This window comes from Bufo gargarizans, chromosome 8 (assembly GCF_014858855.1).
Source record: "Bufo gargarizans isolate SCDJY-AF-19 chromosome 8, ASM1485885v1, whole genome shotgun sequence".
Taxonomy (NCBI): Eukaryota; Metazoa; Chordata; class Amphibia; order Anura; family Bufonidae; genus Bufo; species Bufo gargarizans.
In genome coordinates, this window is record NC_058087.1 from 120,390,827 (window position 1) to 120,414,910 (window position 24,084).

General features: G+C 42.7%; 1 protein-coding gene and 1 long non-coding RNA gene across 3 annotated transcripts in view; one reads left to right on the forward strand and one right to left on the reverse strand.

Annotated features, from left to right (window-relative positions):
* Positions 1-20,491, reverse strand: part of LOC122944444 — a 67,413-nt gene extending 46,922 nt beyond the window's left edge. The window contains exon 1 of one of the 2 annotated variants that reach the window (XR_006391017.1): positions 20,451-20,491. This is a non-coding gene — a long non-coding RNA (uncharacterized LOC122944444). The remainder of the gene's footprint in view (positions 1-20,450) is intronic. The other variant, XR_006391016.1, reaches the window with a different exon arrangement.
* DNAH7 (dynein axonemal heavy chain 7) overlaps positions 1-24,084 on the forward strand; it is a 518,555-nt gene that overhangs the window by 63,020 nt on the left and 431,451 nt on the right. Inside the window, exons 7-10 of the mRNA XM_044302717.1 lie at positions 437-509; positions 1,947-2,072; positions 3,352-3,471; positions 10,244-10,427. Of these exons, the coding sequence (XP_044158652.1) occupies positions 437-509; positions 1,947-2,072; positions 3,352-3,471; positions 10,244-10,427 (503 nt within the window). The remainder of the gene's footprint in view (positions 1-436; positions 510-1,946; positions 2,073-3,351; positions 3,472-10,243; positions 10,428-24,084) is intronic.

Here is a 24,084-nt window from a genome sequence, read left to right on the forward strand (position 1 = left end):
GCCTCCACACAATCCTGCCTTTGAGCTCTACAGGCAGTTCTTTCCTCCTGTCATACATTTTCAGTTCTCAGACCTTATATAGACAGGGATGTGTGTTATCAAATCATGTCCAATCAACTGAATTTACCTGAGGTGGATCCCAGTCAAACTGTAGAAACACCTCAAGGATGATTAAGAGAAATTAGTGTCTGAATTTAACTTTTTCTTTTTTTAATAACTTGGCAAACATTTCTAAAATTCTGTTTTCATTTTATTTTATTGGGGATTTAGTGCAGATTGATGGGGTAAAAACTTTTTAGATTAATTTTAGCACTAAACGGTCTGAAGACTTTCAAAATGTGTTGAATGTGAACTATACTATATACATACACATTTCCCAATAGTAATGATAGTTTAATTTGCCAATCAATTACATATTATTTTCTGTTTCTTCTAGTTGACTTTGTTTTAAAAGATCCAAGGGAGAAGATTGAGAATAAACAAACTGTTTTGGAACCACATCGTTCAGAGTAAGTCATTTCTTTTTTAATAAGGTTCAATATAGCTATATATTTAGTTTCGTTTTTTGATTCTATGTACCGTACATCACATTTGACCTTCTGTTGGAGGTATACATATGGAGAATTCCCCTAAGTGTATTAGTCAAAAAAGGATTCAAGTTGCACAATGTTATGGGTATACAGGGGCATCCATGTCCCATAGGACCCCTCCGTCAACAAAAATTAGTATTATTATACATTTTTTGCTGTATATCTATGAATGGAATATTGTAGTCTACTATTCCATCCTATGTATTTAAAAAAACATAAAAAATACTGGCCCATCTTATGCAGAAAATATTTATTTTACATCTTATTTGGTTACTGTAATAAACGGTAATAAAATATATAGCATAATTTATAAGCAGAATCACATCCTAACACCATTCCTCCATTCCTGATGGTTTGCTCAGAACAATTCAATAAAAGTAACGCTGAGCTCTGAATGGTTGTTATGGGCATTACAACATAACCTAGATAGACTGCATGTAAGAAGCAACAAGTGGAAGGGGTCAGGTCTCCTACCCTGGGAGGATTATCTAGTGTTTTTTGCGCAATGGGCATACAGGGTGGTAATGGCATACACAGGGACAGTAATGGCATACACAGGTATACAGAGAATGGCAGAAGATCAGGGAACCATTGATGTGTATTTGAAAGGTAAGTACATTAAGGGAAATTTATAAATTTGTCTAAAAGAAAAACTGTCTTAATGTGTAATTTTATAATGAACATTATTTAGATTTTTTTTTATGGTATGTACATAGGACTATAATGTGGTGTGTGGCAAAATGTAGCATGGAATCTGTGGCAGAAATCTGAAGATGACTACCTGGTTCCACATGCTTGTCTGCATATGTGGTGACTGAAGCTTACTTATGGAATCTGTGTGTAGATGTGACATGTCACTTCTTAATGTGGAGTAATAAGGAAATTAGTCATCTGTAGTTTTTTTCCAATAATCAATTGCTAATAATATGTTATACTCTATGCAAGTGTGTGAATTTGACTTTAGCCAAGTTAAAGAAGGCTTCCACATATCTAGTTGTTCTACAATGGAATTTGTGGGGTGATATCCACTGTTTTCTCCCTCATGCAGGGAGGCAGCTTGGAAAGACCAGCCCTATACTAATATTACATAGAGGCAGCGCCCTAGACCCAAACAATCCTTGTAAGTCAGTGGTACATTTAAAGAGTTTGTGCAGCGAGTACCTATTGATGACATATCCTCAGTATAGGTCATCAATATCTGGCAAGCGGGCAATAAATACTGTATTTTGTCAAGATTGAAAAATAAAGAATGTACAAATTCATATTATATGGTCTCCTCTATTATGTCCTAATTATAATGGTTTACTTCTTTAAGCCATACCTTTAATATATTTTAAATGTTTTTTTATGTTTTAGATTGGAAGTAGTGCCAAAACCCTGGAGGAAGTCATTTTTGGCCAATTTTAATTTCATCAACGATAATTTAAACTCAGTAAACCCAACAATGGCTGCTGTTTTAGATTTGTGGCATTCATCATTCAGGTTAGTAATCACAGCACAGATCTTACTTGGGTCATGCTTACTTATTTTTTTATGTGGCATTAAGGCGTTTGTGCACTAATTTTGAGACCTCCCAAACTGGCAGGACCCTCGTTGGTGATCATACTTACATGATCCCCAGACCAGGGCCCTGGCTTGTTCCTCCTTGGCTTCCACTGCTGCTTTTGGGTCCCTCCATTTAAACTTCCTGTTTGACACTGCTGCAGCCAATCTCTGGCTGCCGCGGTGATCTCCTCTTGCACATCATGATCATTTGACATTACATGTGGTATGTTTCCACTGGACTTGGAGGTCGAGTGGAGGGGTGGACATTAGGCGCAAAGACACAACCAGAATTTTGCAAACCAATAGGTTTTTATTGTTACTGTGACAACGCGTTTCGGGGTTCTGTGGACCCCTTTTCCAAGTCTGGTGGAGAAGCTGCTGGAGAAGAGTGCGCTGCTCCCAGCTTCTGGCAGCTTCTGTGGCTTCTCACACACCATCTGGACGCCGCACGTGCCAGAAGCTGGGAGAAGCGCACTCTTCTCCAGCAGCTTCTCCACCAGACTTGAAAAAGGGGTCCGCAGAACCCTGAAACGCGTTGTCACAGTAACAATAAAAACCTATTGGTTTGCAAAATTCTGGTTGTGTCTTTGCTCCTAATGTCCACCCCTCCACTCGACCTCCAAGTCCAGGGGAAACATACCACATATAGTGACCCAGACAGCGGCTTGGCCCCTGCCAAAGGTGAACACTGACGTAATTGGCAGCACCAACCAGTCAAACTCTATCACTCCTATCCGCCTCCATTACAGTTGCACTGAACATCAGGTGCAACAATACACAGATGAGTGTAACCACTTTTTCCTGTATTTGGAGGCTAGTTTTTTTAACTTGCTCACCCTATGAGCTCCCTTTTCTTCCTTTGGCCAAATTTTGCGATTTGACATTACGCAAGGGGATAAGTGGGCAGTTATTGGCTACAGCGGCATCAAACGGGAAGTTTACATGTAGGGACCTTAGACTAGCAGTAAAAGCAGGAGAGAAAACAAACTTAGACAACGCAGTAGAAATAAGGCAAGTATGATCACCAACACGGTTGCCGCCAGTCTAAGAGGTCTGGAAATTATTGTACAACTTTTATTATAAGGCCTAATTTGGGCTAAAAGTAACACACAGTTTACATGCAGAAACTGCAATGTGCGAATACAAGGTGCAGTTTTTTGTGATCTGTCTTTGTTTGCAATTGTCATGTTTAACTTTTTTTTTCATACTTCCATAGGCAATTACGTCTTGTTGATACTGATGAATTTCACAACCGCCAAGAGTCAATGGAGCTATCTGTCTTCCAAAATATTGTCATGAGACAAATTGATTCTGCCAAAGATAAATTACTTAAAAAGTAAGAAAGAAAATAAATGTTATTGGGTAACGTTAGCCTATTAGTCCACATAACTGGGTCCTAGTGTTCTTATACAATTAGTAGGTGTACATAAACATTGGAATGTACTGATGACCTATGAAAGAACAGTCATTTTTTTATGGGGTTGTTTGGCCTTGGAACCAATAACTCCTGGGGTCCAACCCTGTATCCCTTAACATAAAAAAACACTCACCTGTACATGGTCCCGTAACTGCTCCATTCTTGGCCACTTCTGGTCCCCATAGGACCAAGAAATGGCTTGATCTGATGACGCCTGCAGCCAATGTCAGGCCTAATCGGTCACATCGGCTAGAATGATACATGACAGCTGTTACAGTTATTACCACTGCAGGGAAAATACATATTGTTCCATCAATGTATGCATACAGTGTACTGGATGAATTGTTACAGGTGTGTTCCTATGAACATGAACATATTTTGTATTGGCTAAGGCTTTCAGTTTGTGAGATTCTTAATGGGGTCTCACAAGCGGTCCAATACGGATCAGTGTTGCCCTAATGCATTCTGAATGGAAAATGATCCGTTAAGAATGCATCAGTTTGCCTCCGATCAGTCTCCATTCCGCTCTAAAGGCGGACACCAAAACGCTGCCTGCAGCGTTTTGCTGTCCGCTTGACGAAACTGAGCCAAATGGCACAATAGAAAACGGATCCCATTGACTTTCAGTGGAGTTCATGACGGATCAGTCTTGGCTATTTTACAGATAATGCAAACTGATCCGTTCATGACTGATGCGTTCGGTTGTATTATTGTAACGGATCAGTTTTTGCAGATCCATGACGGATCCGCCCAAAACAAGAATGTGAAAGTAGCCTTAGACATCCCTAACATTTCCTTAGAAAAGAATACCTTTTTTCCCCATACGCCTCCCCAACGGCACTAAGCAGGAGGATACTCCGCCTCCCAGGGACAGGAAACAACATAGAGAACAATCATTTAAAAGCCTCCTCCCCTTTACCTTCTCCAGTTGTTTCCTGTCCCTCTGGGGATGAAGTGGAGAATAGAGCAGTGGTTCCCCCCTGCTTTGGAAGATGTCGTGCAGTCATTATTATTATTTTTTTCCTGGGTCCGTCCGTTCCCCTGGCAAATAGTCAGGAGGGCTTCAGCAGGGCGCCAGGTTCCGGTGCAAGATATAGGCCCTTCCGGCGTCTAGGCATAAGTCCTGCGAATCGCAGGCAGCCCCAGGAAATACTGTGCCTCCATGCGAGGCAGCTAAGGGAGGAAGCCGGCATTACAAGACTTGGGGCCGGAGTCTTGGAAGTACTACTGAAATTACCGTCCGGACAGAGAATGGCGTTCCTCATGAGCGTGGAAGCATCAGTGTGTTGGGGCAGCCATGTCCCTGCCTGCTGACATGTCCGCAAACCCTCCAAAGGCCCTAAGCAAAGTAAGCCTCTTATTTAGTGATGCGTCTCTTTTTTTTTTTTTGCAAAGTTTCTTTTGTACACCATTGGGGTTTCAGGGTGAAGGTTCCCCCTTAAATGAATCACTCCAAAGCTCTTCCTGAAGGGGTTATTTTTTATTGCAGGGCAAAGCCAGCAAAAGTGGGGAACCTTCATTAAAGAAAAAATGTGCCATCTGTAAAAAACTGCTTGCCGGCCACATAAAGAAACCCCTTTCCCAGTGATGTACAGATAAGATTATGGCTGAAGAGACCCCATCTTTAGTGGACAGCCTGAAATCTATCATTAAAGAGTAGGTCTGCTCCGCCATTGTGGCTAAAATGGTGGTGATTCCTCAGAGACCCTCTACCTCCAGATCTATTCCGGACGCACCTCTGGATGTTGAGTTTGACTTTGATGAAGGAGAAGTCTCCTCCGATTCTGACTGTTTCTTCAGATGATGAATCGGGTAGATCCCTGTGTTCTATTGAAGACACCGATTTACTGCTAAAAAATATCAGGGCTACCACGAACATACAGCAGTCAAAAGAGCCCCAGTCAATTCATGACCAGATGTTTAAAGGTCTGGGGGATAAGAAAAGCCGTGAAGCCGTGTATTCCCTCCCAGTCCATGAAAATATAAAGAAATTGATTGCAGACGAATGGAAGGACCCCGAGAGAAGATCAGGAGTCTCTAGGGTATTCAAACGAAAATACCCTTTTAGTGAGGGGGATTCGGCCCGTTGGGATAAATCTCCCAGGGTAGACGCCCCAGTAGCCATAATATCTAAGAAGTCCTCCCTCCCCTTTGAGGATGTAGGCCTCTTACGGGACTCTATGGATAAAAAAATGTGAGTCTATTCTGATGAAGTATTGGGAAACATGTACCTTGGTGTTAAGGCCCAGTATTGCTGCTACCTACACTGCCAGGACCCTGTCTTTATGGCTATCTCAGTTAGAGAAACACTTACTTGCAGGTACTCTTGGAGAGGATATCCTGACCAGTGTTGAAGCAAGCTACTAGTTTCTTATCAGATGCTTCTGCTGACTTGGTCAAGCTTTCCGCCAGATCAGTGGTCCTGTCGAACTTGGCCAGAAGATCCGTTTGGCTAAGGTCCTGGTCTGGGGACAATACTTCAAAAAGCAAGCTATGTAGTATTCCCTGTGAGGGGGACAGGCTTTTTGGTTCAGTATTAGATGACATCTTAGACAAGGCATCTCATAGAAAGAAGGGCTTCCCATCAGAATCCAGCTTTTTTTTCTGAATTGCTGCTACTTTCATACCCAAAGAAAGGGCAGGTCTGACCAAAAAAAGAAAGAGAACTCAGGCTCCTGGCAGCCCTCAAGAGGCAGAGGTAGGGGTTTTCTATTTAACCCTGACAAATCCACCAAGCAGCCAAATCAATTACACCAGTGAACCGGTAGAAGACTGAAAAATTTCCTTTTAGCTTGGGAAGGGGTTTTTAAAGTCCCCCTGGGTTCTAGATCTGATGTGTGACAGTTACAGAATAGAATTCTATCCCCCCCTCCAGAAAGGTTCTTATTAAAGGGAGTCTTTCACGCCGATTCACCCTATTAACCTAATAACAGTGTTGCGCACGGTAAACTGTGATGCCCCGGCCCGACTGTGTTCATTCAATGCGCACGCGCCGATATCGCGTTCATCGGCACATGCGCGGGATTACAGACGGGAGGAGGGAGGTTAGAGCAGAGACTAAGGGCGGGCAGACGCGGCAGAGGGGTAGTGGCTTTGTATGAAAATGACCCAGGGGCCTGGGCTCCGGCCGCTGTAACGCTGCCCCTGGGCGCCTTCACAGGCTCATTTGCATGTGGATTAAAAGTGTTTTTCTGCAGAATGATGAAAGCAAGGAACAAACAGTAAGCACAGTTTTAATAGGGGGGATGCCGTGGACATAACACTATTAGGTTAATACGGTGAATCGGCGTGAAAGACTCCCTTTAAACAGAAAATTAAAACAAGAAAAGCAATTACTTCTTGAACCCCAGGTTCAGACCCTACTGTTAAAACAAGCTGTTGTTCTAGTACCACTGTATCAGAAAGAGAAGGGGTTCTGTTCACCAATCTTCTTAGAAAAAAACTAACTGCTCTTACAGGGCCATTATAAACCTGAGAGATCTCAACAAACATGTCAAATACAAAAAATTCAAAATGGATACAGTGAAAGCAACAATCAATCTGTTATTTCAGGACTGTTTCATGATAACTCTAGATTTGGCGGAGGCCTATTATCACGTTCCCATTCACAGCGATCATCAGACATACCTGTGGTTTGCGATTTACCTGGAAGATCACCATACCCATCTACAGTTTCAAGTCCTCACTTTCGGTCTTTCATCTGCTCCCCGAGTTTTTACAAAGATCATGGCAGAAGTTTCAGGGTTCTTACCTCAGCAAGAGATCCTATTTATACCCTACTTAGATGATTTCCTGATTATGGATCATTCATCAGAGATTCTCCTCAGAAAATTCCAGATAGTCAGAGACGTCCTTCAGTCCCTAGGCTGGAAATTAAGTCTGGAGAAGTCAGACTTGATCCCCACCAAGAAGATCTTCCTGGGGATACTTCTGGATTCCCGCCTTATGACGGCCTCTCTCCCAACAGAAGATCCAGAATATAATAGCAAAAATCTCGGTTTTCCAGCCCCCAACCAAGGGTGTCCATCAAAGAAATTTTTGTAATCCTGGGCTTAATGACCTCAGCCTTCCCAGCAGTCAGGTGGGCACAGTTCTGCAGCAGAATACTACAGGCTTTTCTCCTTTCCACCTGGAACAAAAGTTGCTTATCCCTAGACAGGATAGGTGAGAGCTTTCCTACAGTGGTGGCTACGAAGGGAAAATCTAAACCAAGGAGATCCTCAGACCCAATTGTGATAAGAACAGACGCAAGCGGGTCAGGTTAGGGGGCTCACAGAAGAGATCAGCTAGTCCAGGGAGTTTGGAGTCAGGAATTACATCCTCTATCCTCAAACTCGAGGGAACTTCTGGCAGTATTCCTAGCCTTAAAAGCCTTTCACCCAACCATCCATCACAGAGATGTCAAGATTTTGTCTGACAACAGTACAAATGTTGCCCATATAAACAAACAGGGCACAAAAAGCAGAAAACTTTGCCAGAATTCATTCCAGTTATTCTCCTAGGCCCAAAATCACATAAACTCAATTTCAGCTGTACATCTGAAGGGAAGAGAAAACGCTCTGGCAGATTTTCTGAGCAGAAACCCTCTAAAATCAGGAGAGTGGTCCTTGAACAAGGAGATATTTCCGTCAATATGCGACAGATGGGGAATCCCAGTCCTGGCCCTCTTTGCCTCCAGAATAAAAAGACAGGTGGATCATTTCTACTCCCTATCTTATGAAGACAGACCACTAAGAGTAGATGCGTTCTTGGGTCCTTGGCCGGAGGGTCTGCTATATGCATTTCCCACAATAACCTTGATTCCCAGAGTCTTGACAAAAATAATGAAGGACAAATGCTGGATAATCCTGATATTGGCCCAAAAGAACATGGTTCTGCTAAGCCTCTCAAGCAGGAAGTTCTGGTTTCTTCCTCAGGTTCCGAATCTTCTTTTTCAAGGCACGGCCCAACATCCGGATGTGCGCATGTGCGCCAGTTGAATCTGACAGCATGGATGTTGAACGTTCCATCTTAAAAGCCAAAGGACTGTCAAACGTGATTATTAACACCCTACTTAATAGTAGGAAGCCTGTCACGTGTAAGATTTATCTTAGGATCTGGAATGCTTTCCTCCATTTCACAAAAGATGCCTGGAATCCCACTGTCTTGCCAGACGTCAAGATAATTCTTGATTTCCTACAAAGAGGCCTAGAAGACTGATTTAGGGTCGGTACTCTGAAGGTCCAGGTAGTGGCTCTCAGTGCTTTCCTGAAAGTTAAGTTAGCTGATGAAGCTTTAATCTGGCGTTTCTTTAAAGGTGCCCATAGATTAAACCCAGCAGTTAGATCCACGGTGCCTCCCTGGGACCTTAATCTAGTACTTTCTGTACTTATGGATCCTCCTTTTGAGCCTCTTAGTGAGATTCCTCTTTGGTTACTCTCCCTAAAGACAGCCTTTTTAATTGCTGTCAACTTGGCCAGGAGGGTGGGAGAGATCCAGGCCTTATGTTGCCGTCCACCATATCGAACTATTCTGGATGACAGAATAATTTGAATGATCCTTCCTTTTATACCTAAAGTATTTACAAAATTCCATTGTCAGCAGGAAATTTCATTACCTACCTTCTGTCCACAGGCCAGGTCTGACAAGGAGGTTTAGTACCACAATCTAGACGTCAGGAGATGCGTCTTGGCTTACCTAGAAGAAATCAAATAGTCTACTAGTCCAGTATGCAGGAAGAAACAAAGGTCAAGGGGCTTCAAAAATAACTATTTCCCTCTGGATTAAGATGACCATTGCCAGGGCATATAGAGAGAAGGGTGCTATTCTTCCCCTGGAGTTAAAAGCCCGTTCGACTAGAGCTATTGCTACCTCCTGGGCGGAAGGTGCCTCGGCTTCCCTGGCCCAAATATGTCAGGCTGCCACCTGGTCCAGTCTAAGTTCTTTCTTCAAACACTACAGACTGGATGTTATCTCTAATAGGGACCTTTCTTTCGGGCGTAAAGTCTTGTCCGCTGTGGTCCCTCCCTAAATTTTTTGTTTACTCTGTTAATCCTCCTGCTTAGTGCCGATGGGGAGGCGTATGGAAAAGATGATAATTACACTTACTGATAATTGGATTTTCCATTTAGCCTCCCCAACGGCATTGGGATTTCCCACCCAAACTTATGTTTTGTTAATAATTCTTTGTTACCTTTTTTGTTACTATGTGCTATACCTTTTCATCAGATAAAGGAAGTTTAAATAAATATACCTATTCAGCATCATCTTGAGTTCTCGGACACTTACTGGAGAAGGTAAAGGGGAGGAGGCTTTTAAATGATTGTTCTCCATGTTATTTCCTATCCCTGGGAGGTGGGGTATCCTTCTGCTTAGTGCCGTTGGGGAGGCTAAATGGAAAATCCAATTACCGGTAAGTGTAATTATCATCTTTCCCTCATCCAAGAGTCTGCACCTGTTTTCTATCAAACTGTCATGCTGGAGATTGGTGTTAGGCTATATAAACACATGGTGTGGCACTTTTGATGGTCTGTAATTCTTTTTTCCATAGACTTCAAAAATGCCTGAAAAACAAATGTACAAAATCTCAATATATAGAAAACCACACCCTAAGCACACAGTTGAAAAATGCTTGTAACATATAAGGCCAGTAGAGTAACATGTAACAGAGAATGAGAATGTTACAATTGTATAATTCCATCTGAATCCACAGGTGGTTTCCAGAAATTCAGAACATATTTTACCAAGGAAACAAGAGAAAGCAAATTCCCAGTAACAGCAACTATAAGAAACTTGAATCTTTTTTTAATTGTGCTGCTACATTAATGACAGAACATCTGCAGAGCCTTGCTCTAGCATCCATGCAGGATTATGCAGATCTAATTGTACAACCACCAGTGAGTATAATCATTGCAAAATTTGTGTTATTTGTTATATGCTAATATGCTGCAATTATATTAATACATTATACGTTATATACGTTATATGCTAATATGCTGCAATTATATTAATACATTTTTATCAATGTAATTTCCATACTAATAAACTTCTCCTGAGCTTTGCATTATATAAGCACCTTTAAAAGGGTTGCGTTACTTCAGCAAGTGGCATTTATCATGTAGAGGAGGTTAATACAAGCCACTTACTAAGTGGCTGGATTCATTTTTCCATCACTTCATACGCTGCAACCACCCTGCAATCCAGCAAAGTTAGCTGTGCTTGCTCACTATAGGAAAAGGCTCCGGCCTCTTTGGTGGCTGGGACCATGGGAGTGCGCTGTGCCTTTTCCTATAGTGTGCAAGAGCGGCCACCACTGCTGGATTGCAGGGTGGTCATAACCCCTGATTACAAGCAATAAATGAATCAAGCCAGCAAAGGAGACATCTCAAAGTAAACCTCTTGAATTTATACTCCATAAAGACACACTTTTACCCCATGGAAACCTATCCAGTCCTATGTAGTATGTGTTTGAATGCCTACAATTTGTAGATGAGGCATACAGGGTTTTTTTTCTTATGGATTTGCTATTGCTTCTAGGAAAAGGTATCTCTGTAATATGGAATCGGATGGATCCAATTTGTTGTAGATTTTCAAGGTGCACTCCACACAGAAAATGGACTACAGATCTGACACATCTGTACCTTTCCTCAGTTTTGTCCTCAGTTCACTGTGTGGGAACAAATTACAGTATTTCCAGCACTATTTTGTCCCCAAAACAATCAGGCCAAAAGTTCAGTGCATCTTATAATGTGAAGATTGCCTTCATTATTGCCACATTATGGTGGAACCTGATATGGGCATTTCGGGTGGTCACCCAGGGCCAGATGGGAGAGGGGACCTGTCAAGCTTTAGTGTGGGAGGGAAACCCCACACCAAACATAGGAGGGAAATGGAAAAGGAAATAAGGCCTGAAAACTAGGGAAGGAAGATGGACACCTCCTAGTGAAAACCCTAATGAAAGTCCTGACTGACTACCAGTATGAACAGACACCAGAGGTAGTGGAGTTCATGCACAGGAATACCTAAAGTCCTATCTAACCAAACCTAATCTAAATCAATTCTTTTTTTATTGATTTTCAATAAGATTTTATGCAAACAACCCAAAAAGGGGAAAACATAGCCTAATTTCCTAGCACCAAGTCAATTCTAGACAATGAGCCATGCGAACTAGAGTGACAAGAATACTGTTTCGCATCCGGGTTTCTCAGTCTCCAGAAGTCAAAAAGCGCCGCCTCCTGTATTAACCGTGTGAAGGGAGTAATACGCTCATTAATCACACTAGAGGTCTCGCTGAGCTTGTCTAGTTTCGGACAGGGAACAGTATTAAAGTCACCAAAAAGTAGAGTGGGAACCTGTGGCAAGTTCGCAATAAAGGAGATCACCTTCCTTATTAGCAGCGGAGAGTAGGGTGGGGGGGGATATAGATCCCTATAAGTCTACTTTCACACCTGCGTTTAGGTGTGGATCCGTCTGGTATCTGCACAGACGGATCCGCACCTATAATGCAAACGCTTAGATCCTTTCAGAACGGATCCGTTTGCATTGTTCATGATAATGCAAACTGATCCAATGAAAGTCAATGGGGCACGGATCAGTTTGAAAATTGAGCCCTATTGTGTCAACTTCAAACGGATCCGTCCCCATTGACTTACATTGTTTGCCTGCTGAGCGGAGGGGAGGACAAACGGTGCCAGACTGATGCATTCTGAGCGGATCCGCATCCACTCAGAATGCATTGGGGCCGTACGGATCCGTTCGGGGGCCGCTTGTGAGAGCCTTTAAACGGAACTCACAAGCGGAGCCCCGAACGCTAGTGTGAAAATAGCCTAAGAACACATTCAACATTAAATAAAGTGCAGTGTAAATATATATATATATATCTCCCTTCCTCATCAATTCTTTTATTGATGCAGGTAAATGGAATATTTTTATGAACCAAAATGCTCACTCCCCTGGCGTATGACAAATACGTAGCATGGAAGCTGTGTCTAGCCCAGAAAGGAGTGAGCAAATGAGTGTCAGAGGAGTGCAAGTGAGTTTCTGGCGAACAACATATTAAAGGCTGGTGCTGTCGTACATTGTCTAAAACTGCTTTTCTTTTGTCGGTGTCCTTGATCCCTCTCACATTCCAGCTCTGAAGATTTATGGAACTAGCCATAGTCATCAAACATCAGCAAGTGACTAATTACTTCTTAAGGCTACTTTCACACTTGCGCTTGATCGGATCCGTTCTGAACGGATCCGATCATATTAATGCAGACGGAGGCTCCGTTCAGTACGGATCCGTCTGCATTAATAACTTAGAAAAATTTCTAAGTGCGCAAGATGCCTGAGCGGATCCGTTCAGACTTTCAATGTAAAGTCAATGGGGGACGGATCCGCTTGAAGATTGAGCCATATGGGCTCATCTTCAAGCGGATCCGTTCCCATTGACTTACATTGTATGTCTGAACGGATCCGCACGCCTCCGCACGGCCAGGCGGACAGCTGAACGCTGCAAGCAGCGTTCAGGTGTCCGCCTGTCCGTGCGGAGGCGAGCGGAGCGGAGGCTGAACGCCGCCAGACTGATGCAGTCTGAGCGGATCCGCTCCATTCAGACTGCATCAGAGCTGGACGGAGGCGTTCGGGTCCGCTCGTGAGCTCCTTCAAACGGAGCTCACGAGCGGACCGACGAGCGCAAGTGTGAAAGGAGCCTAAGAACCCGAGTTTCCCCAACTGCGACCCTTGGAACCCCCCCCATCCCTACCCCATGTAAACAGTTAGAATCAAAGGATGGATATCGGCCGTGCCAACAGGTCCCTGCAACAACTCCCATGACAGGACCGTGGGATCAATAACCAAAACCCATCACTACTACCGGGCCCAGCCCGTAGTTGGCTACCCGGTGAGGGGAGCCGTAGTAAGCTTAACTCTGAACCATGTAACACGGAACAATAAAAATAGAATCTGCAATCATTGGGGTCTGTAAAGTCCACGGACTCACCGTGATCACCCCCTCGGACTATGCAATTTCAATATAATCTCAAACCTATCTATATTATATAACTTCTATGGATCCCTGTTATTTTTTGTTAGAAAGGGATAAACAGTGCAACTAAAAATGGAAACTCTAGTACATAGCAGCACAAACATTCAGGTGCACGTTCTCATGGATGCATTCAGTGCAGTATACTCAAGTATTCAACGGTAATCAGAAGAGGAGATGGTTCAGTCCCCGTCTGCCTGTGGTTCCGCCGCGCGGAGTTGTCGCTCATGACGATCCAGCCATCACACCGCTTCTCTTGGGTCTTCAAAAAATGTGGTAGTCCCAAAGGCAACTACTCTCAATTTTGCCGGATAAAGCATAGAATAGGACAAGTTGAGACCTCGCAGGCAACGCTTTATATCCAGGAATTTTGCCCTTCTTTTCTGGACATCCAGAGAATAATCGGGAAAGAGTGACACCTTCTGGCCGTTGATAGACATTGCAGGCATTTCACAAGCTCTTCTGAGGATAATGTCCCGATCTTTATAGTGAAGTATTTTCATGAGCACTGGTCTGGGTGGGGCTCCCGGTGGTAACGGTCGGGTCGGGACCCGATGCGCTTTTTCTACTGCAAAAAGCAAGTAAGAGATTCAAGCCCAAAAAAGCTCTTTAATCCAATTTTCAAAGAAGTCAATAGGGTTCGGCCCTTCCACTTTTTCCGCTACTCCCGCTATACGCACATTATTTCTGCATAGATGGTTTTCCAAATCGTCCTGTTTGGCCACAATAACATCTAGCTTGCGGGCATGCTCACTTGTTTCCCTTCTTAGAGGTGGTATGGCATCCTCCAGATCCCCCATGTGGCCTTCTAAAGCAGTGGTACGCTACGCCAACCGTTTTAAATCATGGCGCACTATAGACACGTCCTCTTTAATAGTACCTACTTGCATTGTAAGAGCAGTTAAGGACTTACTGCACTTAGTGATGGCTCGCAGGACGTCTTTCAGAGTGGGTTCTTCTGGCTCCATATCTGCATCCAACTCAGCTCTGTCTTTATAAGTTAGCAGGGAGTCACTTATGCCAGAGACATGCCTGGGTGCAGCGCCTGCAGCGGTATCTTCTTCCTCCGAATCTGTGGGAGAGTTGTGTCTGTTGCCACTGCTATTCTTTGCTGGGGTTGAGGCTGTATTACGGGCATACTTGCCCAGCTTAGCTGCTGCCTTCCGCTGAATCTCTAAAACCTAAAGTACCCTGGTACTAATGGTAGGAAAGAGACATCCTGTTCCTCCAAAAGGAAGAATGAATGGGAGTCTCCATAAGGCCTAACAAAGGGAAAGGTAACCCTTAACTTCCAAGAAGCTATGGCAGCACCAGGAACTCAGCCAAGATCCAAACACCAGCTATCCACAGGTCCAACTGAAGCTATAAACCGCACAGCATTGTAGGAGAAACAACTATAAATAGGGAAAGTTAAATGATCACAATAGCAACACCTGGAGGTTAAGGGTGTGGCCAGTACCAGAAACAACACTGGCGCCTATTGATCCACAAGATAAACATGTCAAATCAAACCACTTGTTGCCAGTCTCAAAGATCTCCTGCTAATCACTGTCGCAGGGACGTCCGTATGTCTCGGTACGTCTGTAACAGGCCCATAGCCGCCCAAGCCACCACAACATACAAACTGTACATGCATTTGATATGCATGGATTAGAGCTCCTGGCCCCGCCGCCCACTACACTCTGCTGCAATACAGTGGGCTGCAACACTACTCTACAATCTGGTAATAGGAGAATGGGGAAAGTGAAGCTGAAGAAGAGAGGTCACTTCACCTGACAGCCCCTTCTCCTCCGCACCAAGCAAGTATGCCTTGGCCCTGCTGTGGCCTAGCTGCAGCCTGCACTGTTTGTGTTCTGGTATCCGGCCTGTCCCTGTCGCTCCTTTCAGATTACGGAAGTTCTCAGACGGGCAGTGGCTGCAGATCCTGTGAGGCAATGGCAGTCTGGCAGAGGCATTCACACAGTGCTGGAATTGTGCAGTTGCAGAAGGCACAGCTACTTCCCCTGACTAAGTCCACTTCCTGACCCTGTTATAAATGCTCTGAAGGCTGCACAACAGCAGCACATTCTAGCAGTAGTACTTCATAGGGGGAAGTAGCTGATATATGACAAGGGAGCTGAATTGAGGGTGATTCTCCTGTGACATGAGGGCACACTCCCCAACATTCCTGTTCACATCCCAGTTTCCTGTCTAGGGTCCTTTGCCTGGGCTGCTTTGGCAACGGACACAGTTTATGCCCCATGCACACAACTATCTGTAACTGTTTTGTGGTCCACAAACCCATGGATCTGCAAAACACCCACACAATTTGGCTCAATAACGTATTTTCTTTTCCTCCATCTAAAACATAATCGTGTATTATGTTCCGGTGCATCTTATAGTGCAGGAAATACGGTATATGGCCACAACACATGCAACAAAAGTTTCTAAAATAAATAAAAAGCATAAAGAAAGAAGTAAGTTTGGTGTTGGAACCTAATTCATAAGATAACAAACCTGAAATCTGTTATTTAAATTTGGTGGAACATACTGTGCTGTGAAAAGGTTTTAACAATTTAACCATATCAGATATTCAAAAAAGTAAGACAAAGACTGCAGGATAAAGCACAATATACATCAGGAGATAAAGTAATGCCAGTCAGCTATAAAAGCAGTGGGCTAGTTTCTCCCTCAGTGCAGATTGCAGTACATCAACCAATAGGGTGCACTCTCTAGGTAAATCTGCAGAACATTTTGTTAAGTTGTGGTGTTGTGCCAAAATAAAATAAACCAAGTTCTCCCCCAACAATTTGTAGTCAGTACACCATTTTTAGAAGTTATTGCTAATTTCTAATTTAAAAAAGAAAAACTAAAATTTGGATAGGCGTAAGTATTCAGCCCTTTTGCGATATCACTTGGAATTTAGCTCTGGTGGCCTCCCATTTCTTTTGACCATCTTTGAAATGTTTCTACACCTTGATTGGAGTCCACCTATAGTAAATTCTGTTGATTGGACATGATTTGGAAAGACATACCTCTGCAAATGAGAGTAAAAACCAAGCCATGAGGGAAAAAACTGCCTGTGGAGATCAGAGACAGGAATGCATGGAGGCACAGATCTGGAGAAGCATACAACAAGTTTTCTGATGCACTGTAAGTTCCTAAGAGCACAGTGGTCTCCATAATTCTTAAATGGAAGAAATTATTATTTATTTGAAAACACCATTAATTCATGGTGCTGTACATCAAGAGGTGGTTACACATACATAATATAAAAATACAAATACAATAAGAAGCCATTAATAGACTTGTACAGAGGGGGAGACGACCCTGCCCGTAAGAGCTTACAATCTACAAGGGAGCAACCTGGACTATTCCTAGAGCTGGCTGCCCCACCAAACTAAGTAATTGGGGGAGAAGGGCATTGGTAAGGGAGGTGACCAAGAACACAATGCTGTATAGTGTATAGATAATTATTTATTTTTATTGAGATCACACTTTTATTATAAAAAAATAATAAAAACACAATGCTAATTAAAATGGAAATTATACAATCATTATAATCCCATATAACTCTACTTATAAATATAATTATATCCACACTTATTATTGTAGGTGAAGACATATGTGCGTTAATTGCTGGATTGTTGTATCAATAATGGTTCTTTCACTTGGTTATTATATCGGTATAGTTCTCCTACTTTCAATATCAAGAATCACAGTATAATTGAGGGTTATATGTCCTTTAGTGGCAATGTATTATAACCTGAATAACTTACACAGCCTGACCTTTAAAATAAAAGTTTGTTGGATAGTGTAGGGCATGGATGTCAAACTCATGGCCCTCCAGATGTTGCAAAACTACAACTCCCATCATTCCCTGATAGCTGTAGTATGCCCAGGCATGATGGGAGTTGTAGTTTTGCAACAGCTGGAGGGCCACGAGTTTGACATCCCTGGTGTAGGGGATTAGCTCTCTTTCGGGGGTCATTCTCACAGATATCTTCAGGACACCAAGTTTAACCGCCTCCAGACCGCCTAACTCAGGATCGCGTTCCGGAGGCGGCTCACTCAGGCAGAGTCATCTGGCGAGACGCGAGATTTCCTGTGAACGTGCGCACACAGGCGCGCGCGTTCACAGGAACTGCAGGTAAGCGAGTGGATCTACAGCCTGCCAGCGGCGATCGTTCGCTGGCAGGCTGTAAATGCGTTATTTTTTTTTTAAACCCCTAACAGGTATATTAGACGCTGTTTTGATAACAGCGTCTAATATACCTGCTACCTGGTCCTCTGGTGGTCCCTTTTGCTTGGATCGACCACCAGAGGACACAGGCAGGTCTGTAATAAGTAGCACCAAGCACCACACCACACTACACCCCCCTGTCACTTATTAACCCCTTATGAACCCCTGATCACCCCATATAGACTCCCTGATCACCCCCCTGTCAGGCTCCATTCAGACGTCCGTATGTGTTTTACGGATCCATGGATCGGATCTGCAAACACATACGGACGTGTGAATGGAGCCTTACAGGGGGGTGATCAATGACAGGGGGGTGATCACCCCATATAGACTCCCTGATCACCCCCCTGTAAGGCTCCATTCAGACGTCCTTATGTGTTTTGCGGATCCGATCCGTGGATCCGCAAAACACATACGGACCTCTGAATGGAGCCTTACAGGGGGGTGATCAGGGAGTCTATATGGGGTAATCACCCCCCTGTCATTGATCACCCCCCTGTAAGGCTCCATTCAGACGTCCGTATATGTTTTGTGGATCCGCAAAACATGGACACCGCGGATCCACAAAGCACATACGGACGTCTGAATGGAGCCTTACAGGGGGGTGATCAATGACAGGGTGGTGATCACCCCATATAGACTCCCTTGATCACCCCCCTGTAATTTGATCACCCCCCTTTAAGGCTCCATTCAGACATTTTTTTGGCACAAGTTAGCGGAAATTGATTTATTTTTTATTTATTTTTTTCTTACAAAGTCTCATATTCCACTAACTTGTGACAAAAAATAAAATCTCACATGAACTCACCATACCCCTCACAGAATCCAAATGCGTACACTTCTTCTCATGCTTTAGGGCCCCTAAAATGCCAGGGCACAAATGACCTCATTTCGGAAAGAAGACACCCCAAGGTATTCGCTGAGGGGCATAGTGAGTCCATGAAAGATTGCATTTTTTGTCACAAGTTAGCGGAAAGGGAGACTTTGTGAGAAAAAAATAAAATCAATTTCCGCTAACTTGTGCCAAAAAAAAAAAAAATATTCTATGAAAATATTGGGGTCACGTGGGTATTTATACTGCCCTGGCATTTTAGGGGCCCTAAAGCGTGAGAAGAAGTCTGGGATCCAAATGTCTAAAAATGCCCTCCTAAAAGGAATTTGGGCCCCTTTGCACATCTAGGCTGCAAAAAAGTGGTTTTGCCGTACTCAGGAGAAGTTGGGCAATGTGTTTTGGGGTGTCTTTTTACATATACCCATGCTGGGTGAGAGAAATATCTCTCTATAATGACAACTTTGTATAAAAAAAATGGAAAAATTGACTTGGGCATTTTTTACACATTTTGATTTCAAACTACTTCTCGCGCATTAGGGCCCCTAAAATGCCAGGGCAGTATAACTACCCCACAAGTTACCCCATTTTGGAAAGAAGACACCCCAAGGTATTTCGTGATGGGCATAGTGAGTTTATGGAAGTTTTTATTTTTTGTTACAAGTTAGTGGAATATGAGACTTTGTATGGACAAAAAAAATAAAATCATAATTTTCCGCTAACATGTGACAAAAAATAAAAAGTTCTTTGAACTCACTATGCCCATCAGCGAATACCTTAGGGTGTCTACTTTTCAAAATGGGGTCATTTGTGGGGTTTTTCTACTGTCTGGGCATTGTAGAACCTCAGGAAACATGACAGGTGCTCAGAAAGTCAGAGCTGCTTCAAAAAGCGGAAATTCACATTTTTGTACCATAGTTTGTAAACGCTATAACTTTTACCCAAACATTTTCTTTTTTATCAAAGACATGTAGAACAATAAATTTAGAGAAAAATTTTTATAGAAATTTATAGAAAGTGAAAAATGTCATTTTTTTGCAAAAATTTAGGTAAATTTTGATTAATAACAAAAAAAGTTAAAATGTCAGCATCAATGAAATACCACCAAATGAAAGCTCTATTAGTGAGAAGAAAAGGAGGTAAAATTCATTTGGGTGGTAAGTTGCATGACCGAGCAATAAACGGTGAAAGTAGTGTAGTGCAGAATTGTAAAAAGTGGTCTGGTCATTAAGGGTGTTTAAGCTAGGGGAACTGAGGTAGTTAAGATCCAAACACGGCGCTTTATAGCGGCACATCCGCATAAACATAAACATAAACAATAACATAAAATAATAAACACTCGCCCGTCTGGGCTCTAACTAAACAAACAGATCCCCGACTCGCCTAAGTCCCTGTTCACACCCTGTGAACACATGCGGCTTTCTGAGCCAACGTCCCACAGCCTTCTGCAGTCCAGTGTCTCTTGGGGAATTGTGGTCTCTCAGCCCTCCTGGCTTGGACCACACAAAGCCTCCATGCCTCTGTCCACAGGTAACACACTCCCCCCTTGCTGACACCCTGGGAGGTGCTTTATGCCAGCCTGATTACTTCCAGCTGGTCTCGCCTGTGGTGGAATAGGGGTGTGGACCAAACTATCCACCCCTTCCTTGCCTCTACCCTGCGTGAGACCTGTCACTGTCTCACAATAGGTAAATTGCTCATTGATGTTATGCAAATGATTAACTGTGTGGCCAGTAAATCGTTGGAGCACTTTAGTTTGTGGTGTGCACCTATATTGTCACTTGTAAGGTTTGCATTTGTAAAGTGATAATAACACCCGATATTGATGAAAATCGGTACTTTACCGCCTTTGGAGACTGCGCTGCGTTCGTCTGCTGTCTGTGTCGGTCAGATTCAGAGAGCGTTCACCGTGGCGTCCCACGTGATCAGGAAGCAAGCTCCTTGTAAGTATGCTGGGTCCTAGAGCAGGTTATGTTTCTCCAGTGTTAGATGTAGCGGTGCGCAGGCAGTACAATTCAATCTCTTGTGTTTGTTGCTGTGGCTAGTAGAAGTATTTTATATGGATCACCAGACGCGTTTCGGAGATCTGAGTCTCCTTCTTCAGTGGTAAATCATACTTACAAAAACCTTGGTTTTATAAAATCATTTGATTAAAATCCAGGTGGAGTCTAGTTTGTACTAAAACATGGTAGGGATCCAGATATATACAGGAATTGTGTATATCAGTTGTACATATAAATTCCAGCATATGTGAATCTTCTTTTGTGGATTATAAACATACTGACTTGGCATGGTTTCCATATATCATGATATTAGAAAAAAACGCATTGTTTTTTTGTTTGCGTTAATGTTGCGTGTTTATCTTTTCTTTGCATGAATGCTTATCCTTTAATGGAGAGCTTGTCTCAAGAGTGTTAAAATAGTGTAGATACAATTATTATTTTTTAAATAGTGTGGGTCCAATTATAAAAAAAAAAGTGAAGCCAGTAATGCAAAAAAATATAAAAATCATAGAAATGTATTATTCTGTACAAAGTCTTTGGTTTGTTGATGATAAACAATTGCGCAGCTTTCAAATGAGGAGTAATCGAGAAATGTGGGCCAACCAGGGAGAGGAATCGGCACTATATGACTATACGCCGATATCCCATCAATGGTCGGCGCACATACCGCTGTCTAGGTTAGATGAACCCAAAGATTTCAATTTCTGCATTCAAACCAGTAGGAATCAGTGTATCAAATTCATATATTCTCTTCGATTTGGCTCTAGACATTTGTGCTATATAGTCCCCCCCTTCCCCCGCCATAGTTTTTTTAAAATCTTTTCCAGTGCTGTAAATAAAATATAGTTGGCTAGGGTCTCTGTGGTGGACTTCTGCAAAGTGTTTAGATACAGAGTGTTGATCGTAACCTTTTTTGAATTTTGCTATATGTTCAGCTACCCGTTTGTTTAGGGTGTGTTTAGACCTGCCGATATATTGTTTTCTGCATGTACATTGTAACAGATATATTACACCAGATGATGAACAGGACAGATGTTCTTTAATTTCAAAATGATAATGCATTCTGAGTAGAGGAAATTGTCATAGTTTATTTTGGAAAATTGGTAACTTTGAGTTACTACAGGATAGCCAATTTTGTTTTATTTTATACATTTTATTTTTATTTTTAATGGTAGAGGCAATTTTAATGCCCAAATTTGAACCTCTAGTATATGAATATGAGGTTTTGGCGTTAATATTGCTCCAATTACTTTGTCCTTTAGCAAATGATGCCAGTGGTTATTGATGATTTTCTCTACTTTTGTTGTACTTGAAACGGTATATAATTCTCATGTTTTCATAGGTTTGTTCCTCTTTATGTTGTTTTATAAAAAAAAATCTGACTTTTCCATTGACCTAACTTTATTCAAAGACGTTTCTATTATTTTTTTTAGTAAGCTGTTGTGTTAATTTTGTAGCTTCTATTTCAAACTGTGTCTTCAGTGCAATTCCGCTAGATTTTTCTGAATTGGCTTGTAGGGATATTGATCAGCCATCTATGTAGATGGCAACTGGAAGATAACATGAAACTATTTTTCATTGTAGGCTTATACTACGTCTGACATACAAGTTTATTGTTTACTGTTTTTATGGTTAAGTCGAGAAATTCTACTTGAGCTCTGCTTACCATACTTGTAAATTTAGATTTCTATTGTTGTTGATTTCTTGTAAAAAAGACGATAATTCTTATTCAGGGCCACGCCAGACAGGCGCGTACACACATGAGAAATCACGATTACAATCTCAAACAGACACTGTACACCTCAACCAACAACAAAGAAAGAGAGAAGAAAAAGGAGACAGGAGGCCGCGCCTCGTGTGTGTGGCTGTATGACAGTTTATATGGCACTATATACAAGAAGCGCTTACCATTTATTGTTGTGTAAAGCCACAACAACTGTATGATGCTTATGCTGGTATTCTCCCGTCCAGCGTGCGGGGTCCTGTACTGCTGCCAAGGTTCCTTTTCTCTGCCCCAGATGCGGCAAGAGAGATAAAGTATTGGAGATAGGAAATAGTGATTTTTTCTGAACCTTTTTTAACAGCGCTGAAAACAGGAGGCAATGTTCCGCGTAATTTTGTATAAAAGAAGGTAGATTTTTATTCTTTAGTCAACGCGTTTCAAGGGCGCACAGTCCTCTTCATCAGGATAATAATGGCATATACTGAGTAATGTCAAAAGATCGTCTTTTAAACAGTATTTTGGCACGCAGGCCAGTGGTTTTGTGGGCGGGGAGCTAGTATGCGTGACGTTACTAGTGATGTCAGATAGAAACGCCCATGTCTGCCTGACTGACATTGGAGGTAAAAAGTTAATTGTTGTATGTTTGCTGATTTCTATCTGTATGGTTTGTGTATTTGCAGGTTAGAGTGGAGATGTGTTTATATGTTTAAATATTGACCATCTTTATATGTCAAGAAGGGGACTTGTTCGAGCCGTCTTATCTTTATATTCACATCTCATGCTGTATTTTTATTGTTATTGTACTACTGCCAGCAGGGTAAAGCAGGGGGGTCAGCCGTAGGTAGCGCTGTCATCCACCGCATGGAGCAAATTGAAGTATGCAGATGGGATCCAAAGTGAATCGCATTATCATCAGTGCTCAAATCTGGCACTGACCGGCAGTGGGGGATGTGTACTACAAATCGCAGCATAGGGTATGTACGCGATAATATTTTAGTACTCCTATTTTTGAAAGAGAAATGTATCCTGTAGGTTGGATCAGAGTACTGGCTGTTTGGGGCAGGGGTTGCCGATTCACACCTTCATCTCCTCCCTTATAGCAGGTGTAGTTGCCTTATGGGAGTATTCCCCCCTACTCAGACTATAGATCCTACATGGCATAAAATCACACAGACAAAAGGTATATATGGGAACGTGGGTGTTCGATGAGTTATACCAGAGTGTAGTAATGTCACTTAGTTATTTCCACCTCTGCTTGACTCAGAAAAGTCAATAAGATCATTGTCAGCGTGATCAGAGGTGTCATCCTTGTCAATCAACTGCCAAAATTCGGGAAGAACTTTGCCCAGTTGGGGGTCGGGGCTGTCTGCCCCCGTTTGTGTCCTCTTCAAGGTCAAGGCTTTCTGCCTCCGTTAGTACCTCTCTTTTCTTTACCAGCTTAATCCTTGTGGCGTGGATCCACGTGGGTGACTGTTCAGTGAGGACTGCTGTTCTGGTGATCGCGACTACCTCGGTGGGTAGTCCTTAGGTGAAGCTTCCTAGTTCCTTTACCTTCTTTAAGATCTTGACCATCACCTGGTCGCCTACCCGGAATGGATGGGTTGGTTCCTGTGAAAGAGAAGGAGACTTACAAGTGACTTTTTCTTCAGTTCTACTGAGGACCTTGATCAGATTAGTAACATACTCATCTCTGATCAGGTCCAAGTCCCCTTCCTGCACTACCAGGGGGCGTTTTGCCCACGGTGTGGGGAA